Raw genomic sequence first — 20,202 nt, forward strand, 5'->3', positions numbered from 1 at the left:
TCAGGCACAAAGTCCCCCCATCACCACACACATCAGTTTACCTCCACTTCACAGCCATATTCTGAGCCATCCAAGAGGGTCACTTTGCACTGCATATTTTTTGGTTTTTTGACAATCTTTAAAGGCGATCTAGAGAGTTTACTTGAGGATGATTTCTGAGACAGCTTGTCGTCTTCAAACTGCTGATATTCCAATTGTTTTGCTGCTGCAGCAGCAAATTCACGTTCTTTGTCAGTAGCCTGAAAAGAGAAAATAGGGAGATAAAGTTCCAATTTCAGATTTTAAAAAATGTGGCTGATCACAGCAAGCTTTCAAAACCACAAAGCACAATCAGATTCCCCTTTTAGAGAGGACTACTTAGAACTTAATATTTAGACTGCTATAGAACGACACTGCCACAGAGATAAACTTCATTCAGTGTTCTGAAAAGCCTTTTTAGACAGTAAACACTAATAGCCGCTCAGTTGTATACTGACTTCTTTAGAAGACAAGTTTAGAAAAATCTCCACAGTAAGGGATTTTCACTTACTCAGGATCTCTCTAATGGTTTAGAATTCATGCCTCTTTTCAGGATACATTTCCCCACTTCACTGTGCATTTTTCCCATATAGCAGTTGCATTATGATAGCAGCTTTATTAAGGGCTCTTTTTCTAGCAGGAGCTCCTCTGCATATTAGGCCACACCCCCTAATGTAGCCAATCCTCCAAGAGCTTAGAGAGCTTTTAGTACAGAGCCTACTGTAAGCTCCAGGAGGGATGGCTACATCAGGGGGGCGGGGCCTAATATGCAGAGGAGCTCCTGCCAGTAAAAGAGCCCCCATACATCATCTCTTTCCAAGCTAGCCTACAAGCAGAATTTTACTAGTAACAAAAACATAGTAATAGATAAAACTCAGAATAATCTTATTTCTGACTGAGAGTCATTAAAAAAATCTAACTGGTTTACGTCAAAATGACTTCAGAATAAGTCAGCTGATTGCAATACTGACATTTATCATAAATTAATCCTCCAAGTTTTTTTTCCTTTGTAATGAGCCACCTTAAGAAAACAGAGTTGCAATGCACTTACTTGTAACTGTTGTTCATTGATGTCTTCTGGGCAGACACATATTGGGACTGCACTTGAGCTGTGGATAAGATTTTTTTCCCAGATGAAAGCTATCTGAGGGGGCACCCCTCCCCTTCTGAAGCCACACAAATGGCTTTTCCTGCTTAAACTATCATGTGTTCCAGAGGTGGGTGCCCCCTTTCCTTCATTTTCTACCAGACTACTGGGAGCAAAACACACTATTACAGAACAGCCATGTGAGAGCTCACAGTGGGGCAGGAAAAAGGGAATATATGTCTGTACAGAAGACATTAATGAAAAACAGTTACAGGAGCAGCCCCACATTAGGACTTTAGCAAGCTACTCCACCAAAAGAGGGTGGAAAAGTGACTGGAGAACTGTTTTGCCCATGTCTACATCCTTCCTTGTGTGCAAGTCCAACACATAAGACCAAATATAATTGTGTCTTCTATCTAGGGTGGCCAGACCGTCCCGGTCTCCCGGGACATTCCCGGATCTGGCCACCCAATCCCGGATCCCGGGCTCCCTATACCGGGACCATTAAAGGTCCCGGTTGAGGCAGCCCAGGAGCCGGTGGGCCGCGGGCGCGGGCGGGGAAGGCGGGGAGTGAGGGAGGGAGCGTCCCTGCGCCTGCGCAGGGCCCCTGCGCACGCGCAGGGCCCCTGCGCACGCGCAGGGACGCTCCCTCCCTCACTCCCCGCCTTCCCCGCCCGCGCGCGGGGCCGGCAGCGGTGGGGGAGGCCTCTCCGCGGCCTCCGCTGGTCGCTGGGGGCCTTCCAAAGTGTCTGGAAGGCCCCCAGCGACCAGCGGAGGCCGCGGGGAGGCCGCGGAGCACCCGGCGCTGGTCCGGGAAGGCCTTCCAGAGCCTCTGGAAGGCCTTCCCGGGCCAGCGCCGGCCAGCGAAGGCCTCCCCGCGGCCTCCGCTGGTCGCTGGGGGCCTTCCAGAGTGTCTGGAAGGCCCCCAGCGACCAGCGGAGGCCGCGGGGAGGCCGCGGAGCACCCGGCGCTGGTCCGGGAAGGCCTTCCAGAGCCTCTGGAAGGCCTTCCCGGGCCAGCGCCGGCCAGCGAAGGCCTCCCCGCGGCCTCCGCTGGTCGCTGGGGGCCTTCCAGAGTGTCTGGAAGGCCCCCAGCGACCAGCGGAGGCCGCGGGGAGGCCGCGGAGCACCCGGCGCTGGTCCGGGAAGGCCTTCCAGAGCCTCTGGAAGGCCTTCCCGGACCAGCGCCGGCCAGCGAAGGCCTCCCCGCGGCCTCCGCTGGTCGCTGGGGGCCTTCCAGAGTGTCTGGAAGGCCCCCAGCGACCAGCGGAGGCCGCGGGGAGGCCGCGGAGCACCCGGCGCTGGTCCGGGAAGGCCTTCCAGAGCCTCTGGAAGGCCTTCCCGGGCCAGCGCCGGCCAGCGAAGGCCTCCCCGCGGCCTCCGCTGGTCGCTGGGGGCCTTCCAGAGTGTCTGGAAGGCCCCCAGCGACCAGCGGAGGCCGCGGGGAGGCCGCGGAGCACCCGGCGCTGGTCCGGGAAGGCCTTCCAGAGCCTCTGGAAGGCCTTCCCGGACCAGCGCCGGCCAGCGAAGGCCTCCCCGCGGCCTCCGCTGGTCACTGGGGGCCTTCCAGAGTGTCTGGAAGGCCCCCAGCGACCAGCGGAGGCCGCGGGGAGGCCGCGGAGCACCCGGCGCTGGTCCGGGAAGGCCTTCCAGAGCCTCTGGAAGGCCTTCCCGGGCCAGCGCCGGCCAGCGAAGGCCTCCCCGCGGCCTCCGCTGGTCGCTGGGGGCCTTCCAGAGTGTCTGGAAGGCCCCCAGCGACCAGCGGAGGCCGCGGGGAGGCCGCGGAGCACCCGGCGCTGGTCCGGGAAGGCCTTCCAGAGCCTCTGGAAGGCCTTCCCGGGCCAGCGCCGGCCAAGGAAGGCCTCTCCGACGCCTCCCTGGACTCGCCGCCGCCCCCGCCGCTGGACTCGCCGCCGCCGCCGGACCCGCCGCCGCCGCCCGACTCGCCGCCGACCGCCACCGCAGGTAAGGGGGCCGAAAGCGGGGGGGGAGGGGGCGGCCTTCCTTTCTTCCCTCCCTCTTCCCTTCTTTCCTTTCTTCCTCCCTTCCTTCCCTCCCTTCCTTCCCTCCCTCCCTTCCCTTCCTTCCTTCCCTCCCTCCCTCCTCCCTTCCTTCCTTTCTTTCTTCCTTCCCTCCCTCCCTTCCTTCCTTCCTTCCTTCCTCCCTTCCCTTCCCTCCTCCCTTCCCTTCCCTCCTCCCTTCCCTCCTCCCTTCCTTCCCTCCCTCCTCCCCTCCCTCCTCCCTCCCTTCCTTTCTTTCTTCCTTCCCTCCCTTCCCTTCCTTCCTTCCTTCCTTCCTTCCTTCCTCCCTTCCCTTCCCTCCTCCCTTCCCTCCTCCCTTCCTTCCCTCCTTATGTTCTTATGTGGCGCAGAGTGTTGGACTGGAGGGGCCACTGGCCTGATGCAACAGGGCTTCTCTTATGTGACACAGAGTGTTGGACTGGATGGGCCACTGGCCTGATCCAACAGGGCTTCTGTTATGTTCTTATGTGACGCAGAGTGTTGGACTGGATGGGCCACTGGCCTGATCCAACAGGGCTTCTGTTATGTTCTTATGTGACGCAGAGTTTTGGACTGGATGGGCCACTGGCCTGATCCAACAGGGCTTCTGTTATGTTCTTATGTGACGCAGAGTGTTGGACTGGATGGGCCACTGGCCTGATCCAACAGGGCTTCTCTTATGTTCTTATGTGACGCAGAGTGTTGGACTGGATGGGCCACTGGCCTGATCCAACAGGGCTTCTCTTATGTTCTTATGTGACGCAGAGTGTTGGACTGGATGGGCCACTGGCCTGATCCAACAGGGCTTCTGTTATGTTCTTATGTGACAATACTGACTTTGGTGGACCCAAGCACTGATTCAGTGTAAGGGAGCTTTGTGTTTGTGACTGGAGTGGACAATACTGACTTTGGTGGACCCAAGCACTGATTCAGTGTAAGGGAGCTTTGTGTTTGTGTCTTCTGGTGCAATTTTGTTCTCAGATCCTGTATTTACTTCATCAGTATATGGGATAAGGCACTTTCTCAACTGTGCTGCATAATGCAGCCTATTTATTTTGTCCTGTTGGCTCTGTTGGCTCTATCTGCGCCACCTTCATCACTTTCGGGGTGTGGATCCCCCAGTGGGGTGGGCTCCCGACTCCCTCTGCCGGCTGTTTCTGATAGCCCTGCGCCCCCTCTTTCATTTGATATGTGTCCCGTGCGGGTGCCACCCTCCTGCCGGGAGATGCCGCAAAATGAGCCCCCTTGAGGCTTATGGCGGCAGGGCTCGGGGGAAGCAAGCTAGACTGCTGTTCTTTTGAGGGGTTATAGAGTGTTTCGAGCCCCTCCCTGTGGCATCGGTCCCATCGTTGTGGGACCCAGGGGGCCGGCGCAGCGGCCCGCTGAAGCAGCCTGTCAGTCACTTCCGCATCTCGACCTGTGTTATTAGTGACAGGCTGCTTCGGCAGGCTGCTGCGCCGGCCCCCTGGGTCCCACGACGATGGGACCAATGCCACAGGGAGGGGCTCGAAACACTCTATAACCCCTCAAAAGAACAGCAGTCTAGCTTGCTTCCCCCGAGCCCTGCCGCCATAAGCCTCAAGGGGGCTCATTTTGCGGCATCTCCCGGCAGGAGGGTGGCACCCGCACGGGACACATATCAAATGAAAGAGGGGGCGCAGGGCTATCAGAAACAGCCGGCGGAGGGAGTCGGGAGCCCACCCCACTGGGGGATCCACACCCCGAAAGTGATGAAGGTGGCGCAGATAGAGCCAACAGAGCCAACAGGACAAAATAAATAGGCTGCATTATGCAGCACAGTTGAGAAAGTGCCTTATCCCATATACTGATGAAGTATATACAGGATTTGAGAACAAAATTGTTTCCGGCGGTGATATTTGGGGGATTTTTGGGGACGTCACAGGAAGTGCTGTGAAGTCACTTCCTGTTTCCGGCAGTGGCATTTGGGGGAAATGATGCCATTTGGGGGAAATGATGTCACAGGAAGTGATGTCACTTCCTGCTTCCGGCAGGTGGCGCGGGGGAAATGATGTCACAGGAAGTGATGTCACTTCCCGTTTCCGGCAGGTGGCGCGGGGGAAATGATGTCACAGGAAGTGATGTCACTTCCTGTTTCCGGCGGTGGTATGACGTCGCCGGAAGTGACGTCGCCGGAAGTGACGTCACTTCCTGTTTCCGGCGGCGCACGCGCGCTTCGCGCGCGCGCACTCCTGCCTTCCCCCCCCCAAGGTGTCCCTGGCTGGCCTTCAGACATTATGGCCACCCTACTTCTATCAACCACACAGTAGCTTTGCAAATGTCCAAAAGAGGGACCCTCCTATAGAAAGCAGCCAAGGAACCTTGCACCCCCATGGAATGTAACCTCTAACAGATAGGGGTTCCCAGCTGCCTCATAACAGGAACAGATGGCAACCAGAACTCACCTAGAGTGGAACTGGAATCATAGAATCATAGAGTTGGAAGGGATCTCCAGGGTCATCTAGTCCAACCCCCTGCACAATGCAGGAAACTCACAAACACATCCCCCTAAATTCACAGGATCTTCATTGCTGTCAGATGGCCATCTAGCTTCTGTTTAAAAACCTCCAAGGAAGGAGAGTCCACCACCTCCTGTGGAATCCTGTTCCACTGAGGAACTGCTCTAACGGTCAGGAAGTTCTTTCTAATGTTGAGCCAGAAACTCTTTTGATTTAATTTCAACCCATTGGTTCTGGTCCAACCTTCTGAGGCCACAGAAAACAGTTCCACACCATCCTTTATATGACAGCCCTTCAAGTACTTGAAGACAGTGATCATATCACCTCTCAGCCGCTGCCTCTCCAGGCTAAACATGCCTAGCTCCTTCAACCTTTCTTCATAGGACTTGGTCTCCAGACCCCTCTGGAAAAGCAACCTTTCCCTTCTCTGGGCCCTAATAACAGAATGGTCTTGTTCTCTCAATACAGTACAACAGAGCCCTCCTGACATCCAGAGTATGAGGGGCTTTCTCGGCCTTAGAATCTTGGTATGAAAAAGCACGAATACTATCTCCTGAGCCAGGTAAAAATTAGAAACCACTTTTGGAAGGAACTCTGCCTCATTAAAAACCTTCAGAAGTGGGGTGGTCTACTCTCAGAGCTGCTGATTCACTCATTCTCCTGGCTGATATAACTGCTACCAGGAAAGCTACTTTTCCAAAGAGCAAAGGCTCAAATGAGGGCTTCATTAACTGAGCCAGCATGAACAAGAAAGACCACTGTGGAACAATGTGAGGAGTGGGGGGAAGCACATTGTCCCCAGATCTCTATTTGCCCATAAGCTGTCCCCCTGAAAAAAACACTTGGACAGCTTATGGGCAAACAGAGAAGAATCCCCTACACCTTCTTGATGTGTCAAAATGGCTGGTAGGTGGACCTTTACAGAAGACACAGCCAATCTCTTATGTGGTAGCGAAAGCAAGAATGCCAAAACTAAAGGTAAGAACAAGGGCAACAACCCCTTAGACTGGGCCTAGGACTCACACCAGATCCACTTCTTGGAGTATAAGTACATGACAGAGAACTTTCTAGCCTGGACGAGGATATCATGCACCTAAGGCAAGAACTGCAACCCTGTGGGTGTAACCTCCATACTGTGAGATGTAATTGGGACACATCATGGTACAGGTTCCCTTATCAGCAAATCTGGGGTAGAAAGAAGGGTAATGTACTCTGTCTGTCATGGGCGATGATGAAGGGGAGCTGCCAGCTGAGCTCTCTGACAGCACAGCAGCCAGTCCCTCGGAAGAAACTGACAGTTGGCCGCTGCCGCATTCATTCCCTGCAGTAGAGTGGTCACAAGCACAAAGCCCTCCCAACTGACCCCCGTGGGTGGCTCATCTTTGAGAGAGACTTCAGCAGGATTGGGCCACCCGGCACCAAAAAGAGCAGTTGAGAGCTAGGAGTTCCGTCAGCCCAGAGTTCTAACAGGAGCCTGGCCGCTCGCTAATTGGAAACAGTGGCAGCAAGCCATTTAGCTCCCTGCTCTGGGCTGATCTTCCCTGTGTCTAATCTTGCGACATGCATCCACCCTGGCGGGCTTTGAAACCTGATCCTTTGGCTCCTGAATTCCCAGCTATGAATGACTCGGCTATTGGTTGGTGTGTTTTGGGACACTGTTCTTTATTGGTTCCTATTCTGCTCTGATCTGTTGGCTCTGACCATGGACTGGCTTCAGACTCTGTGCTTTGGACTTGGCTTGGTCATTCTCCCTCTGCTCTTCAACTCAACTGGGACTGGGTCTTGTTCCCTGCCTGCACCCCAGGGCATGACACTGTCCTTGCAAGAAAGAGGGGCTCAGAAAACCAAATTTGGTGCGGCCAGAAAGGGGCTATCAGAATACAATCCAAACCCTCTGCTACCAGCTTCCCAATAACCCTGCTCAGGTGGGGAAAGGAGGGAAGGTGTAGAACAGGGTCCCTGACCAAGGGATTTGGAATGCATCTCCCAGAAAGGCTGGATCACTGCTTGCCAGAGAACAAAACTATGGTGCCTTCCTTGTTTAATACATGGCAAAGAGGCCCACTTGAAGGGTACCCCACATCTCAAAAGTATTTTGGCTAAAGGTATTTTGGCTCAATCGACCACTCATGACTGGTAAGATAGGTTGTCACGTGTAGTGTTCAGGACTCCTGCTAAATGAATAGCCCTGGGAAAGTTCATGATACTTGTAGCTACATCCCAAACTGCAATGGCCTCCAAACTCAGCTTCCAGGACTTTGTACATCATTGTTTGTTGAGATAATACATGGCAAATGTGTTGTCAATTTGAACAAGCACTCTCTTGCCTTGGAGGAGGTAAGAGGGAATCTGACTGTATGCAACTCAAGAATGTTAATGTGAAGATCTCTGCTGAACGTTGACACCCACTAAACCTGTACTGAGAGTCCCTGAAAATAAGCACCCCAGCCTGCTAAGGAAGAATCAGTGGTGAGGGACCTGTGGGACCCAAAACCCAAACTGGACTCCTGGAAAAGATCTGCATCCTGTGTCCACCAACTAAGAGACCTCAAACATGATCCAGGAATGCAGAAACGGCACCCAGGGGAATGCTTCATAGGGTCATACTTCCTAATAAACCATAGGTGGAGACTATGCATACGCAGTCAAGCCAGGGGAATGGCAGCAATGGTCAATGGCCCATGGCTTAATAGGCATTGGATAGACTTCACTGACTGCCACCTTCTTTATAGAAAGGCATGAGCAATAGCCTTAACAGACTTCTCCATATCAGGGGGTAGGAAGGTTCCTTCCTGCAGAGAATTTGGGGATGATCCAATAAATTGGACCTGGAGGAAAGGGTCCAAGTGAGATTTCTCCCAATTGACCATTAAGGTCAATTTCATAAAAGTGGAAAAGTCACATCCTGATGAGTCTATAGGAGTTCCTGGGAAGGGGTCACAACAAGTCAATCATCCAAATAGAGGGAAACAGTACAACCTCTAGTCCTTACAGGAACCATGACTACCAACCATGCATTTAGTAAAGATTCTAAGGAGCAGCAGCAAGGCCAAATGAGTGCCGTGTACTGAAAAAATTCTGAGCCTTACCTGAAACAAAGATATTTTATGTGTGAAGGATATGAAGCATCCCCCTGGGTGCAATTTGAAAATAAGCATCTTTAAGGTCCAAGACAGAGCTGGGTATGAGAAATTCAATTACAGATGAAATAATGAAATAATTTTGAACTTAGAAACCTTCAGAAATTTGTTTAATTTTCTCAAATCAAGGATTGGCCTATGTCCTCCATCTTTTTAACAACAAGGCAGAACCTGGAGGGAAACCCCCTACACTATCGGCCAAAGGGGCTTCAACTGCATTTTTCTGTAAGAGCTCATTCAACTGAAGTCAGAGCAAAGGATATTGGTTATCCATCACTGCTGACACAGCAAGACAAAGGGGAAGAGAGGTGAACTCAAGAAAGTAAGCATAACGAATAGAGAAAACCAAAACATCAGAACCAATAGAACACCAGGCACCGTAAAAATGGGCTAACTTATCTCTGAAAAGGAGACATCAGATAGTCAGAATCTGCTGACTCTGTTCCCTGAGAGGAAGTTGCTGGATTGCAAAACTAGGTCTCAGAGCACTCTTTCTCCTTTGGAAGGAAGATGGCTGATACTGATGCTGAGGATACTGATATGGCGCCTGTTGCTGCTGGCGTCTCTGGCCCTTAGAGAAGGGAGTGGCAAACCCATACTACCTTGGCATGAAGCACTGCCTTGTGACGGAAGGTTAAGAAAAAACACTAAGAGACTTGACAGTTTGACAGTAGACTAGGGATGGGCATGGAATGAGAAAATGGTGGTTCGGTTCAGTTTGTGTTTTTTTTTTTAATTTTCTGAATGAATTGTGATTTGTTGGTTTGTTTGGTTCATAAGGTGTGGAACACCCCTCCCCCCAGAAGGCTAGAATGCACAGGTGTGCCATGATGTGCCTGAAGTGATGACATCACCAGAAAGTGATGTTATCGTGCTGGGCATGTTGCCATAGAGTTTTTTCCCAAGTGATAGAGCATTCTTCCAACAACGTGCCCCGCATGATAACGTCACTTCTGGGTGACGTAATCAAGCCAGGCAAGTCGCGGCGCGTGAAGATGCCTATAATGACACACAGACGAACCACCCCAAAATAAGCTGATTCGTTGTGCAAGTTGGGCATAACGCAAGTACTGAGACCGATTCGGAACAACCCACAAATTGGTTATTTTAAGCATGAATTGCAATTCGTTCTTCGATTCACACCCATCCCTACTGTAGACAGGAAACCATCTGTGGTGTGCATTTCTAAGGGGAGAGCAGTTGTATGTAGCCAAGAATGTAATCTCAGGACAATGGCTGAGGCCATGGACTGCTGCCATGGCAGCTGCATGTCCACCTGCATTTATCTCCTGTTTGGAAAGTCTAACCACCTCTGACTGGATCAACTTAGCCACAGATCTCCCTCAGGAAGAGTGTCCCGGTATTGTGACAGATTCTCTCTTAGGAAAAGCTGGTAGCCTCTCACAATGGTTTGGTAATTTTCAATCCTGAAATCCAGGTTTGCAGAAGAATATATTTTCCTGTCTAACGGATCCAAGAGTCAACTCTCTCTGTCAGAGATGATTGTTGACCAGGCTTGTGATGCACCTGCATGTCCTCAATAATCAGTGAAGAGGGAGGTAGATGAATGTAAGAAATTCACATGAGTTATGACTGATCTTATGTAAGTTTTTGACCCTGTGGGAAGTAGCATGGGTAGATGCAGGTTTTTTGCCAAATCAGTACTATTGGGTCAGCAAGTCAGGATTTAATTACTCAAAATCTTCTCTTTTGGCTTATTATCAGATGTGAATATTTCAATATTTAGTGCTTTAGTCAGCCTGAGCATTTATTTTCTATAAAGTCTCAAAGATTCATTTGGAGGAATAGGGGTTGGGTTCCCAACCCTTTCTTCTGGAGACAGTTCTGACATGCTCCATGAGCTATAATGGGATGCCACAGTCCCTTCCTCTTCAGGGTCCGCATCAGGTGGTATGAAAAGAGAGGAGACTTCCAGGTAACCAGGATCGACAAATCATGCCTGAAGCCTACAAGAAGAGGTGGAAGCTGGGGTCACTGAGACCAATGCTCAGGCCACTGTTGCAAATATGCTGGTGTCATACAGTATGAAGGCCATTGAAGACGACAAGGTTGTTGCCATGATGAGAACATGGTCAATTCAGGTCGTACCAGCTGCCCTGCTGAGAGATTTGATTCAGATCTTGACATTGATCTGACAGGAGATCTCAAGTGAGGGGATGGAGTGCACAGTGGAACAAGAAGGACCTCCCCTTTGAAGGATGCCTCAGGAAAGATGAATGATGTTTACAATGCTTGGAAGCATAGCCAGATTTCTAATGCTTTTGGATGGTGGTTCCAACAAGGAATGGAACGGAACAGAAGGGGATGGAATAACCAAGGCACAAATAACCAAAGTGGCTCTCTTAGGCAGGTGTGAATGCTGCTTGGATGTTGAGGCCATTGGAACCAACCACACAGACAGTGGTTCAGGACAAGGCTCTGGTACCAAAACCAACAAGGCTGACCAGGCTGAGGAACACAGTTTCAGAGGCTGTGATCCTGGAACCGACTTGGACAAGACCGAGGCAGACAAAGCCTTTTCCTGTAGTATGGCCTTCAGTCAGGACACTTTATCCAAACATGACTTAGGTGTAAAGCCCTGACAAATTTTGCAAGAAACCACATTATGTGATTCCACCAAACATACGAGCTCAAGCTCATCTCTTTGGGTCATTTTGGTTGCACATTTTGTGCACTTCTTAAATGGTGCCTTAGAAGCCATGCTGGGCACCAGAAGTGGTGGCAGTGGGGGAACCCAAGGGTAGACTGACAAGAGTCACTTCACCCCAGACAGACCTCTCACAGAGAAAAGAAAAAAACTCCATAGAAAAAAAGGAAGTTGAAGCAGAAAAAACATCAATCCAGTAAGAACGGGGAAAAAAAGCACAGCTAAGCTGGAAAGCTCCTCTCCACACAGAAGCAAAAAAGGAGCTGAGGGAAATGGGGTGCCTGCCTCCAGGGCACGTGACAGTTTGGGCAGGAAAAGTCATTTGTGCCAGCTCCAGAGGGGGAGGGGTGCCCCTCAGATAGCTTTTAGCTGGAAGAAATAATATCCGTGGCTGGCCTGCACAGATTTCACTGAAGAAGGAAGATGAATGAATCAAATCTGGCCAAAAGCTTTAATCTACTTTCAGACCCAGAGTTGTTTGCTGCACAATACACAGACTCCACTGCTCACAGTAAAGCATATAGGCGGCAATTATCTATTATAATTGCTTTTCTTCCATTTTTAGTAGTATAGGAAAAGATGAAATTCATCTAGGCATGGTGCATATGTTACCAAACACTGAAATACATGTTACAATTACAATTATTATTATTATTATTATTGTGTATTTATGTGCTGGTGTCTTGTGTGTTCATGTGCGGGTGTGAGTGTGCACCTGGTGACCTCTGGTAACTGGCCTCTACTGAGGATATGGAGGGTATTTAGAGAGGTGGCTGAATAAAGCCTGCCCCTGCCTCTGGCATTTCAAGGAGGTCTCCCATCCAAGTACTTGCCAGAATCAACCCCACTTAGCTTTTGAGATTGGATGAGACTGGGCTTGCCTGGGCTATCCAGGTCAGGGCACATGTAATTCAATTATTGCTCTTCCTCAGGGATTCTATTTTATGATGTAAAACAGCCACAAGTGAAGCAAGACTAAGGTGAGGACTGGTAAGGGGCTGTTTCCCCACCCCCCACCCTGTGCTACTTGTTTGGTGTAGAGAGCAAGTTTGGTATAGTGGTTAAATGTGTGCACTCTATCTGGGAGAACCAGGTTTGATTCCCCACTCCTCCACATGCACCTGCTGGAATGGCCTTGGGTTAGCCATAGCTATCGCAGGAGATGTCCTTGAAAGGGCAGCTGCTGTGAGAGCCCTCTCAGCCCCACCCACCTCACAGGGTATCTGTTGTGGGGGGAGAAGATATGGGAAATTGTAGGCTGCTCTGAGTCTCTGATTCAGGGAGAAGGGCGGGGTATAAATCTGCAGTCTTCTTCTTGTCCAATTCTCTCCTCAACTAGGGTGCATTCAGCATAAACCGAGCAGAAAAAACCCCCAAAACCTTATCAGTATTTTGGGGGTATTTTAAAAAGATGGTTAGCCAGTGAGCAACTTATCTGGTTATAGAGATTTTTCGGGACCACCAGATAGCCACAGTTAAAGGGCATTTAAAGAGCTCTCAGTCCCTTTAAATGTCTCTGGAGTGAACTCTCAGCTTGAAGGCATGCGAGCCCTTTAAATGCTTTTCCCCCCACACCTTCTTCTGGCACCCACAGAATTGGACAGCTTGGTTCAACCTTTTTGAAACTTGGAGGGTTTTTTTGTTTGTTTGTTTGTTTTTAAGGAGAAACACCAGCAGCTATGCTGCAAATTTGGTGCCACTACCTCAAAGAACAGCTCTCCTCCAGAGCCCCAGATACCCCTGAATCGATTCTCCATTATAGCCTATGGGGACCAGTAACTATAATAACACAAATTGATTAAGTGAGCTGGTCATTGACTGTAACAATAAACTTGAACTTGACTATAATGTCTCTTTTTTTGTAGCAGGGCTTTTTTTTGTAGCAGGAACTCCTTTGCATATTAGACCACACATCCCTGATGTAGCCAATCCTTCAAGAGCTTACAGGCTCTTATTACAGCTCTTGGAGGATTGGCTACATCAGGTGTGTGGCCAAATATGCAAAGGAGTTCCTGCTACAAAAAAAGTCCCGATGGTCTCCATAGGGTATAATGGAGCCTGCCAAAATTCAGCAAACCCAAATATTTCCCAAATACGAATACCTGAGCAGTACTGGGATTCAGGAATATTGGTAGTGGTAAAAGATATAAGGACCTATATCTGTATCTCTTACCCCTTAAATTAAATTTGAACAGGCAAATGGAATGGAAGGAAGGGACAACTAACAAATTCCCACACAATGGATCCTCCTATGTCAGCTTTACAATGATAAAAGAAAGCACTCAAAAAAAAAAAGAACAAAATGTAGCAGTAATGCTTTGAGTCTGAAAAAGAGAGCAATGGCTCCCATCTACATTTCTACCTTGTCTTAAACAGTTCTTGGTGTTGCTCAACCCCACATCAGACTCCTTTTCTCACTAGGTATGCGGCTGGTCCCCTTCTGTCTCTTTCCGTTACAACCTGAGCAATGCCTGATTGCTTGGCCAAACTCAACATGCCCAGCTGGAGCTTTTCATCTGACAATGCTCAGCTCTGTATAGAGTCACATTATGCTTGGGAGACAGCTTAATGAAGTATTGCATAAGCAATTTCATTCAAAACTCTTTGAGCCACGTTTTGCACAGCTTCAAGTGAATGCACACCAAAACAAAACAAAACACTCATTCAAGTCCCTAGACTACAAGGCTGTTTCTTTTGAGTGTCTAATTCTGATGCGTAACCCCTAACCTTTTGAGTGTCTAATTCTGATGTGCTTTCCTCTGTATCTCTTCCCAAAAGATAAACCACTAACACCAGAAGCATAGTGGTCATACAGAAAACTGAGCGCTTAATGGGACAGAATGTTCTGAATTTACTGCAAACTACTATGAGGTTGTAAAGATGAACCCAGATTACCTCCCACAGTTTCCTGAGCTTTGTGGTAGGAAAGGAAAAACAAATTCCACCTGTGCTCACTTCTCAGCAGTTGGAAATACTTCTGTGAAAGATATATAAATCATTACTAATGCAGGATAAGGACCAAGGACCAGTGTTCCCTCTAAGCTGAGTTAGTGTGGGCTAGCTCACAGTTTTTTAGCTTCCGGCTCACACATTATTGTCTTAGCTCTGGAAAAATGGCCCCAGAGCAAACTCATTTATGCAGTAGCTCACAACTTTAATGCCAGTAGTTCACAAACTAGAATTTTTGCTCACAAAGACTCCACAGCTTAGAGGGAATATTGCTAAGGACACCATATTTTACATACATGTCAGGTATTCTCAGCTACATAGGACTATAGCATGCAATGACATATCCAGAGAAGGAAAGAAATTCAGCTAATCTTAGGACTGGAATGGCTCCTTAATATTTTTCCTTGTCCTACTGCCACCGTATCAGCTAAGAACCTTTATTTCTCTAATTTTTTTGTTTTTTCACATAGGATAGTAAATATGACTAACAAATCCTATGTACCTCCCACTCTTCCTGCACCATCTTCTTTATCATAGCCTACAGGACCCTTTAGAGATGGGGAAGCCAAATGACAACTACAGTTGTGCATTTCCTTATCTGCAGAGTGTCGTTTCCATACCCATTACTATTAAATTTCTTTCCCGCTTGAATAACTTACATTCTAATTTACCCTCATAGCAACCCTCTGTAATAGAGTAGACTGAAATAAATTGATTGGACAAAGGATGTATAATGCAGTGATCTTTTCCATACATTGGACCCATAGATTTATAAGTGCATGAAAGGAAAACTCATGATAGCAGACTCAGGTAGCAAAAAAAGGAGAATTAGAGTTTTATCCTCACCAGAGTCAAGAACATGGCCAGAAGACCAAAAACACTGGGGACAAGAAAGCATAAGACAACTACAGAGGAGTGCCATAGTGAATGAAAAAAAAAAAAGGATCAGAGCCATCGATAAATCCTCCCTGCTACTAAATAACTTCTTTTCAGTGACCTGCTGCTCTTCTCCATATGCACAAAAAATGGTAGCTGTATCAGAATTTGCAACCCAGAAGAAGAGACTATTCTATCCGAGGGTCCTGTCCCACCGATTACACTGCTTAGTAGCCATCAACATGCAACACACTAATTTCTACACCACATGACTAGAACAACATTTGCTTACTTCTGCTTCTCTAATATACTACTGCATACATAGACCAGAGTTCTATGAGATCTTTCTGTCCTACATATATATGTCTCCCTGTGGGTAGAAAAGCAGCCCTGGGAGAATTTTCAGCAGAAAAATAGATGGGAGGTGTGAGTGTTAAACAGCTCCCCCAATTACTCCATTACTGATTCTGCCATTGCTTTTGTTAAATAAAAAAAATTTGTTGAAGAATGTTACACGTACAAGGCTGGCTTTGTGTATTTTCTTTTGAAGTTATGCAGGTAATAATTTCTTGAAGTGGGTAAGCAGAACAAATCAATGCTGGGGGAAATACTCTAGGTTTGACAGTCACAAGAATATCTTATATTAATTTGTGCTGTGCACAAAAACATGCCAGGAACTATTAGAGGAGGACCCAAAACTGTCAAGACATGTTCATGCAGCAAGGTAGTTTCAGAGGAAATTAAGTCTTGTCTTCCTAAAGAAACCTGACATCCCTTTCATACAGTTATCTAATCTAGGACAAAAGTGACCACTGAGACACAACCTGTATTCAGTATTTCACATTTTACATGCGTAAATGCATTCTCTTTCAGACTAATTTTTGCTCAAAAGTTCCTTTGTAATATATTCATCCAGCAAAGCTGAGAATCTGGCCACTGACCCATCAATTAACATCTAACAGGGAGGAAAGGTTAAAGTTTGGGGTGGGAGCAGCAATGACACTCCTCAAATGTTCTCTCTTGATCATACAAGCAGGTTGATGTTTGAGTATTTACAGCCAGAGAAGTTCATTTAATAAGTAAACAAAAGGCAATGGTTGATCCAAAAGCACTTATAATATGTATGTTTTGTTTCTTGAATTCATTTCTTGAATTTTGCTGTAGAATGTGATTTCACCAGTCATATAGTAGAGAAACATCATCCTTGCAACAGCTTTCATTTATGCCAAATGACAAGAAGATGATGATGATGGAGGATTTATATCCCACCCTTCACTCTGAATCTCAGAGTGGTTTATAATCTCCTTTACCTTCCTCCCCCCACAGCAGACACCTTGTGAGGTAGGTGGGGCTGAGAGAGCTTTCACAGAAGCTGTCCTTTCAAGAACAACTCTGTGAGAGCTATGGCTGAGCCAAGGCCATTCCAGTAGCTGCAGGGATTCCATAATAGTAAATCAGACATCCCTATTGCCGCCATAAACACCACTGGCAGCTGTGTTCACTTCTGTGAATGCAACCTCCACAGCAGCAGTGCCTCATTGGTAGAGCTAATATTGCTGAAGTTAAACTACAGGATGTATGCATGCACAGATACTTCACTTGTAGCAAGAGAACATAGTGTCAACAGTGTCTTCCTAAGCAGGTATACTCAGAATTCTACTCAAGTCTATTGAATGGAGTCTACTCCAAGGAAAGTATTCCCAGGATTGCACTGAAAGGCTATCCTAGCTTCCAACATATTTAATGTCATCTTTTCCCCCTGTGAAATAAATTGCAATGTATTTTCTATTTTATCTTTATTCTATCCTCTCTTTTAAAGGGCTGGCTACAGTAGTCTCAATTCCTGTGCTAGTCTGTTGCAGTAACAACAAAGAGTCATGAATCACCTTGATATTTTTTGTAGATGTGTTAATGCCACCACAGCCCAAATTATCATGTTTGTAAAGTGGTTAACCAATTTCCTCAAAATTATTACAGACCATTAAAATGCAAGGCCACACTTCACTCAGAATGTATGCCCAGTTTGTCCTCTGAAAAAAGATCCCAACATCCTTATATACAGAAATCTCTTAACAGTCTCCAGATTTTTCATCTCTAAGGTTTCTATGTGGGTTTTCTGCAAAACAAACTGCTTCAATTGCAAAACTGTAATTACTAGGCAAGGGCTTTCTGGAGGCCATAAGCCTATCAGCCACAGTGCTACAGTGGTTACAGCATCAGCCTAGCACTGAGGAGATACAGGTTCAATGAACCCATGCTGCCGGGAAGGTTTCATAAGCCAGTCACTGTCTACCAGGCTAAACTACCTAACAATATAGCGCTGATGATAAAAAGATTGGTAGAATCCACGTATGCCCACCTGAATGGCATGGAAGAAGTAAGAAAAAATAAACTGACATCAGTTCCAAGGTAGTCAGCAACTGACTCCTTTTCATGATACAATGCACAGGATATTGCCAACTAATTGTATTGTATCTACCACTAAACTGTATTGTACCCCAGCAACTCCTGCCAACCTGTTATATTCCTAGCCTTCCCTTCTCCCCCAGACTAAATTTAGACTGTAAATCTGAAGTACACTAAGGGTGCTATGTAAACAATGAAAATCACAGCAATAGATATAAAGCTGTACTGTGCACGAATATTGGTGAAGGCTCCAGATTTTTAAAAGCAAGATGTTCAGCTATGTAAACAATGAAAATCACAGCAATAGATATAAAGCTGTACTGTGCACTAATACTGGTGAAGGCTTCAGATTTTTAAAAGCAAGATGTTCAGTCTATGGGATTAATGTAGCAGAAACTGGAATAATTCTTTAGGTATTAACATGCTAACAAAGCTGTGCTAAGTTTCAAACGCAACCACATTTTACAGCAATGAAACTGAGATTCAATGAAAGCTCTGGAGTCTGCATGAATTACCCCTGTAAACAGCCACAAAACAAAACAGTTCCTTTCTATTGTAGATACAGACTGCAAGGAACTATGTTCTTTACCCAGAGAGTGATTAACACGTTGAATTCACTGCTACAGGAAGTGGTGGGAGCTAGAAGTATAGATAGCTTCAAGAGGGGATTGGATAAACATGTGGAACAGAGTTTATCAGTGGCTATTAGCTACAATGTATATGTCTGGGGCAGTGATGCTCTGTATTCTTGGTGCTTTGCGGGGGGGGGGGGGCAACAGTGGGAGAGCTTCTGGAGTTTTAGCCCCACTGGTGGACCTCCTATGGTTCCTGGGTTTTGGCTTCTATGTAACACAGAGTATTGGACTGGATGAGCCATTGGCCTGATCCAACATGGCTTCTCTTATGTTCTGATGTGGGGGATCAATTTGGAAATTCCCACCCCACTTCCCAAGATCTCCCCCTCCTGGATTCTTTAAGGTCACAGTGGCTTCAATGGGCTAACTGCCCCTTTTGTTCTTTTCAGAACTTTAACTGACACTCTGCTCTCAGCCTGTCATCCCTTCTAGAGAATATAGTTCTTATCAAACCACTTGTGGAAAGTTTTTTTTCTTTTCTTTTGATAAATTTCTGGGGAGTCCCTTAATTGGGTTCATAACATGTATTTTGAAAAGCTGTTTTAATGGTATTGACCGTTTGCTGCCTTGAGGACCAAAAACTGGGTGGGAAAGTAGCATTAAAACGTCCCCAATAAATTAATACTTGTCAGAAAACCTCCCTTTTAATACTTAGATAAGGCAGACATTTTCAGACAAAGTTTTAGAATCTAAACTGAGATGATTTTGTTTTAGCCATTTGAAGTGAAGTTTCTATTATTTTTATTGCATGTTTGTGAGCCTCAGACACTGTAGTTGAAATGCTTTCAATAAAAAAAACTTTTTCAAAATGATATATATGGAACTAAAATCCATTATCTTCAGTTTTGTGATAGAAATTTGTCTGACATGGATACATTACTGATTCTTTGTTTCAGAATGTTGAAGCAGGTTTAAAATAAAACAGCTACCATTAAAAAAAACCTGTAAGAAGTTTCTGATAGTTCAATTAGCCTTGAGCCAGCAGAACACAACTCTTCAGTATAACATTCCTAGCAACAATGGAAAATCCACTTTAGCAGAGATGTGAAAGCGGAGGGGGGGCATTTTTCCCAAAGCCTTTTTTCAATTTTTATAATGGAAAAATTAGAAATTTTGGGGAGTTCTGAAAGAAACTTCTATGAAATATTTTCTCTTTTTGAACGAGTGAAACTCTTTTAAAAACAAAGTGGATGTGCTGTAGACACATACAGCTCTTAAATACAAGGTACATTTCTGTGCCAAGAAGGATACCTAATCTTCATGAGGGGCATCCAGGGCTTTCATTGCTTCTCAACAGCTGCATGACTTCTCTTGCCCTTTTGACCTGACTTGTGGTTGACCTTTTCATCTCTCCCTCAAACCACTGTGACACCCACACCCCACAAATATCTTATTACCTTATCTTTCAGAGTTTTCCTCTGAGGCTTTGTTGCAGTTTCTACACTACATCCGTCTGATCTCCCCTTCCCTATAACTTTAATTGAGAACTGAGCTGTCTCTATCCAAATAGCAAAGTTTAAGGTACAGAGGGGGTGCACCATATTGTAGCCTTCTCCATAGAACAGGATATGTTTGCAATTTTAAATTCCATAAATATGTATTATATTCCAATTCTATATGCTATGGGACCTGGGGGGGGGGGAGGAATTGGTATTTCTGAAAAATTCTGGATTCTGATACCAGAATGCTATTTAGATCTGGGTTTTTTCAGAAATCTCAAATTCTTTGGGGTCCAATATACCCAAGAAGAAAAACATTGATTTCTTTTTTAAAAGCCTGCCTGCCCCAGGGCTAGCTTGGTTTCTCCTGCAGTGAAGTTAAACTGTGCCACAGGAGAAGCTGGCCCCATGATCTGCATGCAGCAAGGAGGCAAAAAGGGATCATCTGGGGGCAGCAGGAGTTGAGAGCTCCATGCCACCTCTGCTGGGGCTGGCTTCTCTAGCAGCT

At 46.9% G+C, this 20,202-nt stretch overlaps 1 protein-coding gene across 19 annotated transcripts in view; it reads right to left on the reverse strand.

The window, feature by feature from the left end:
- EPB41L3 (erythrocyte membrane protein band 4.1 like 3) overlaps positions 1–20,202 on the reverse strand; it is a 255,856-nt gene that overhangs the window by 113,270 nt on the left and 122,384 nt on the right. For 18 of the 19 annotated variants that reach the window (XM_060243957.1, XM_060243963.1, XM_060243960.1 and 15 more), the window contains exon 3: positions 42–239. In XM_060243957.1, coding sequence (XP_060099940.1) covers positions 42–95 — 54 coding nt within the window. In that variant the 5' untranslated portion in view covers positions 96–239. The remainder of the gene's footprint in view (positions 1–41; positions 240–20,202) is intronic. The other variant, XM_060243958.1, reaches the window with a different exon arrangement.

The sequence above is a fragment of the Heteronotia binoei genome, chromosome 7 (assembly GCF_032191835.1).
Source record: "Heteronotia binoei isolate CCM8104 ecotype False Entrance Well chromosome 7, APGP_CSIRO_Hbin_v1, whole genome shotgun sequence".
Lineage (NCBI taxonomy): Eukaryota > Metazoa > Chordata > Lepidosauria > Squamata > Gekkonidae > Heteronotia > Heteronotia binoei.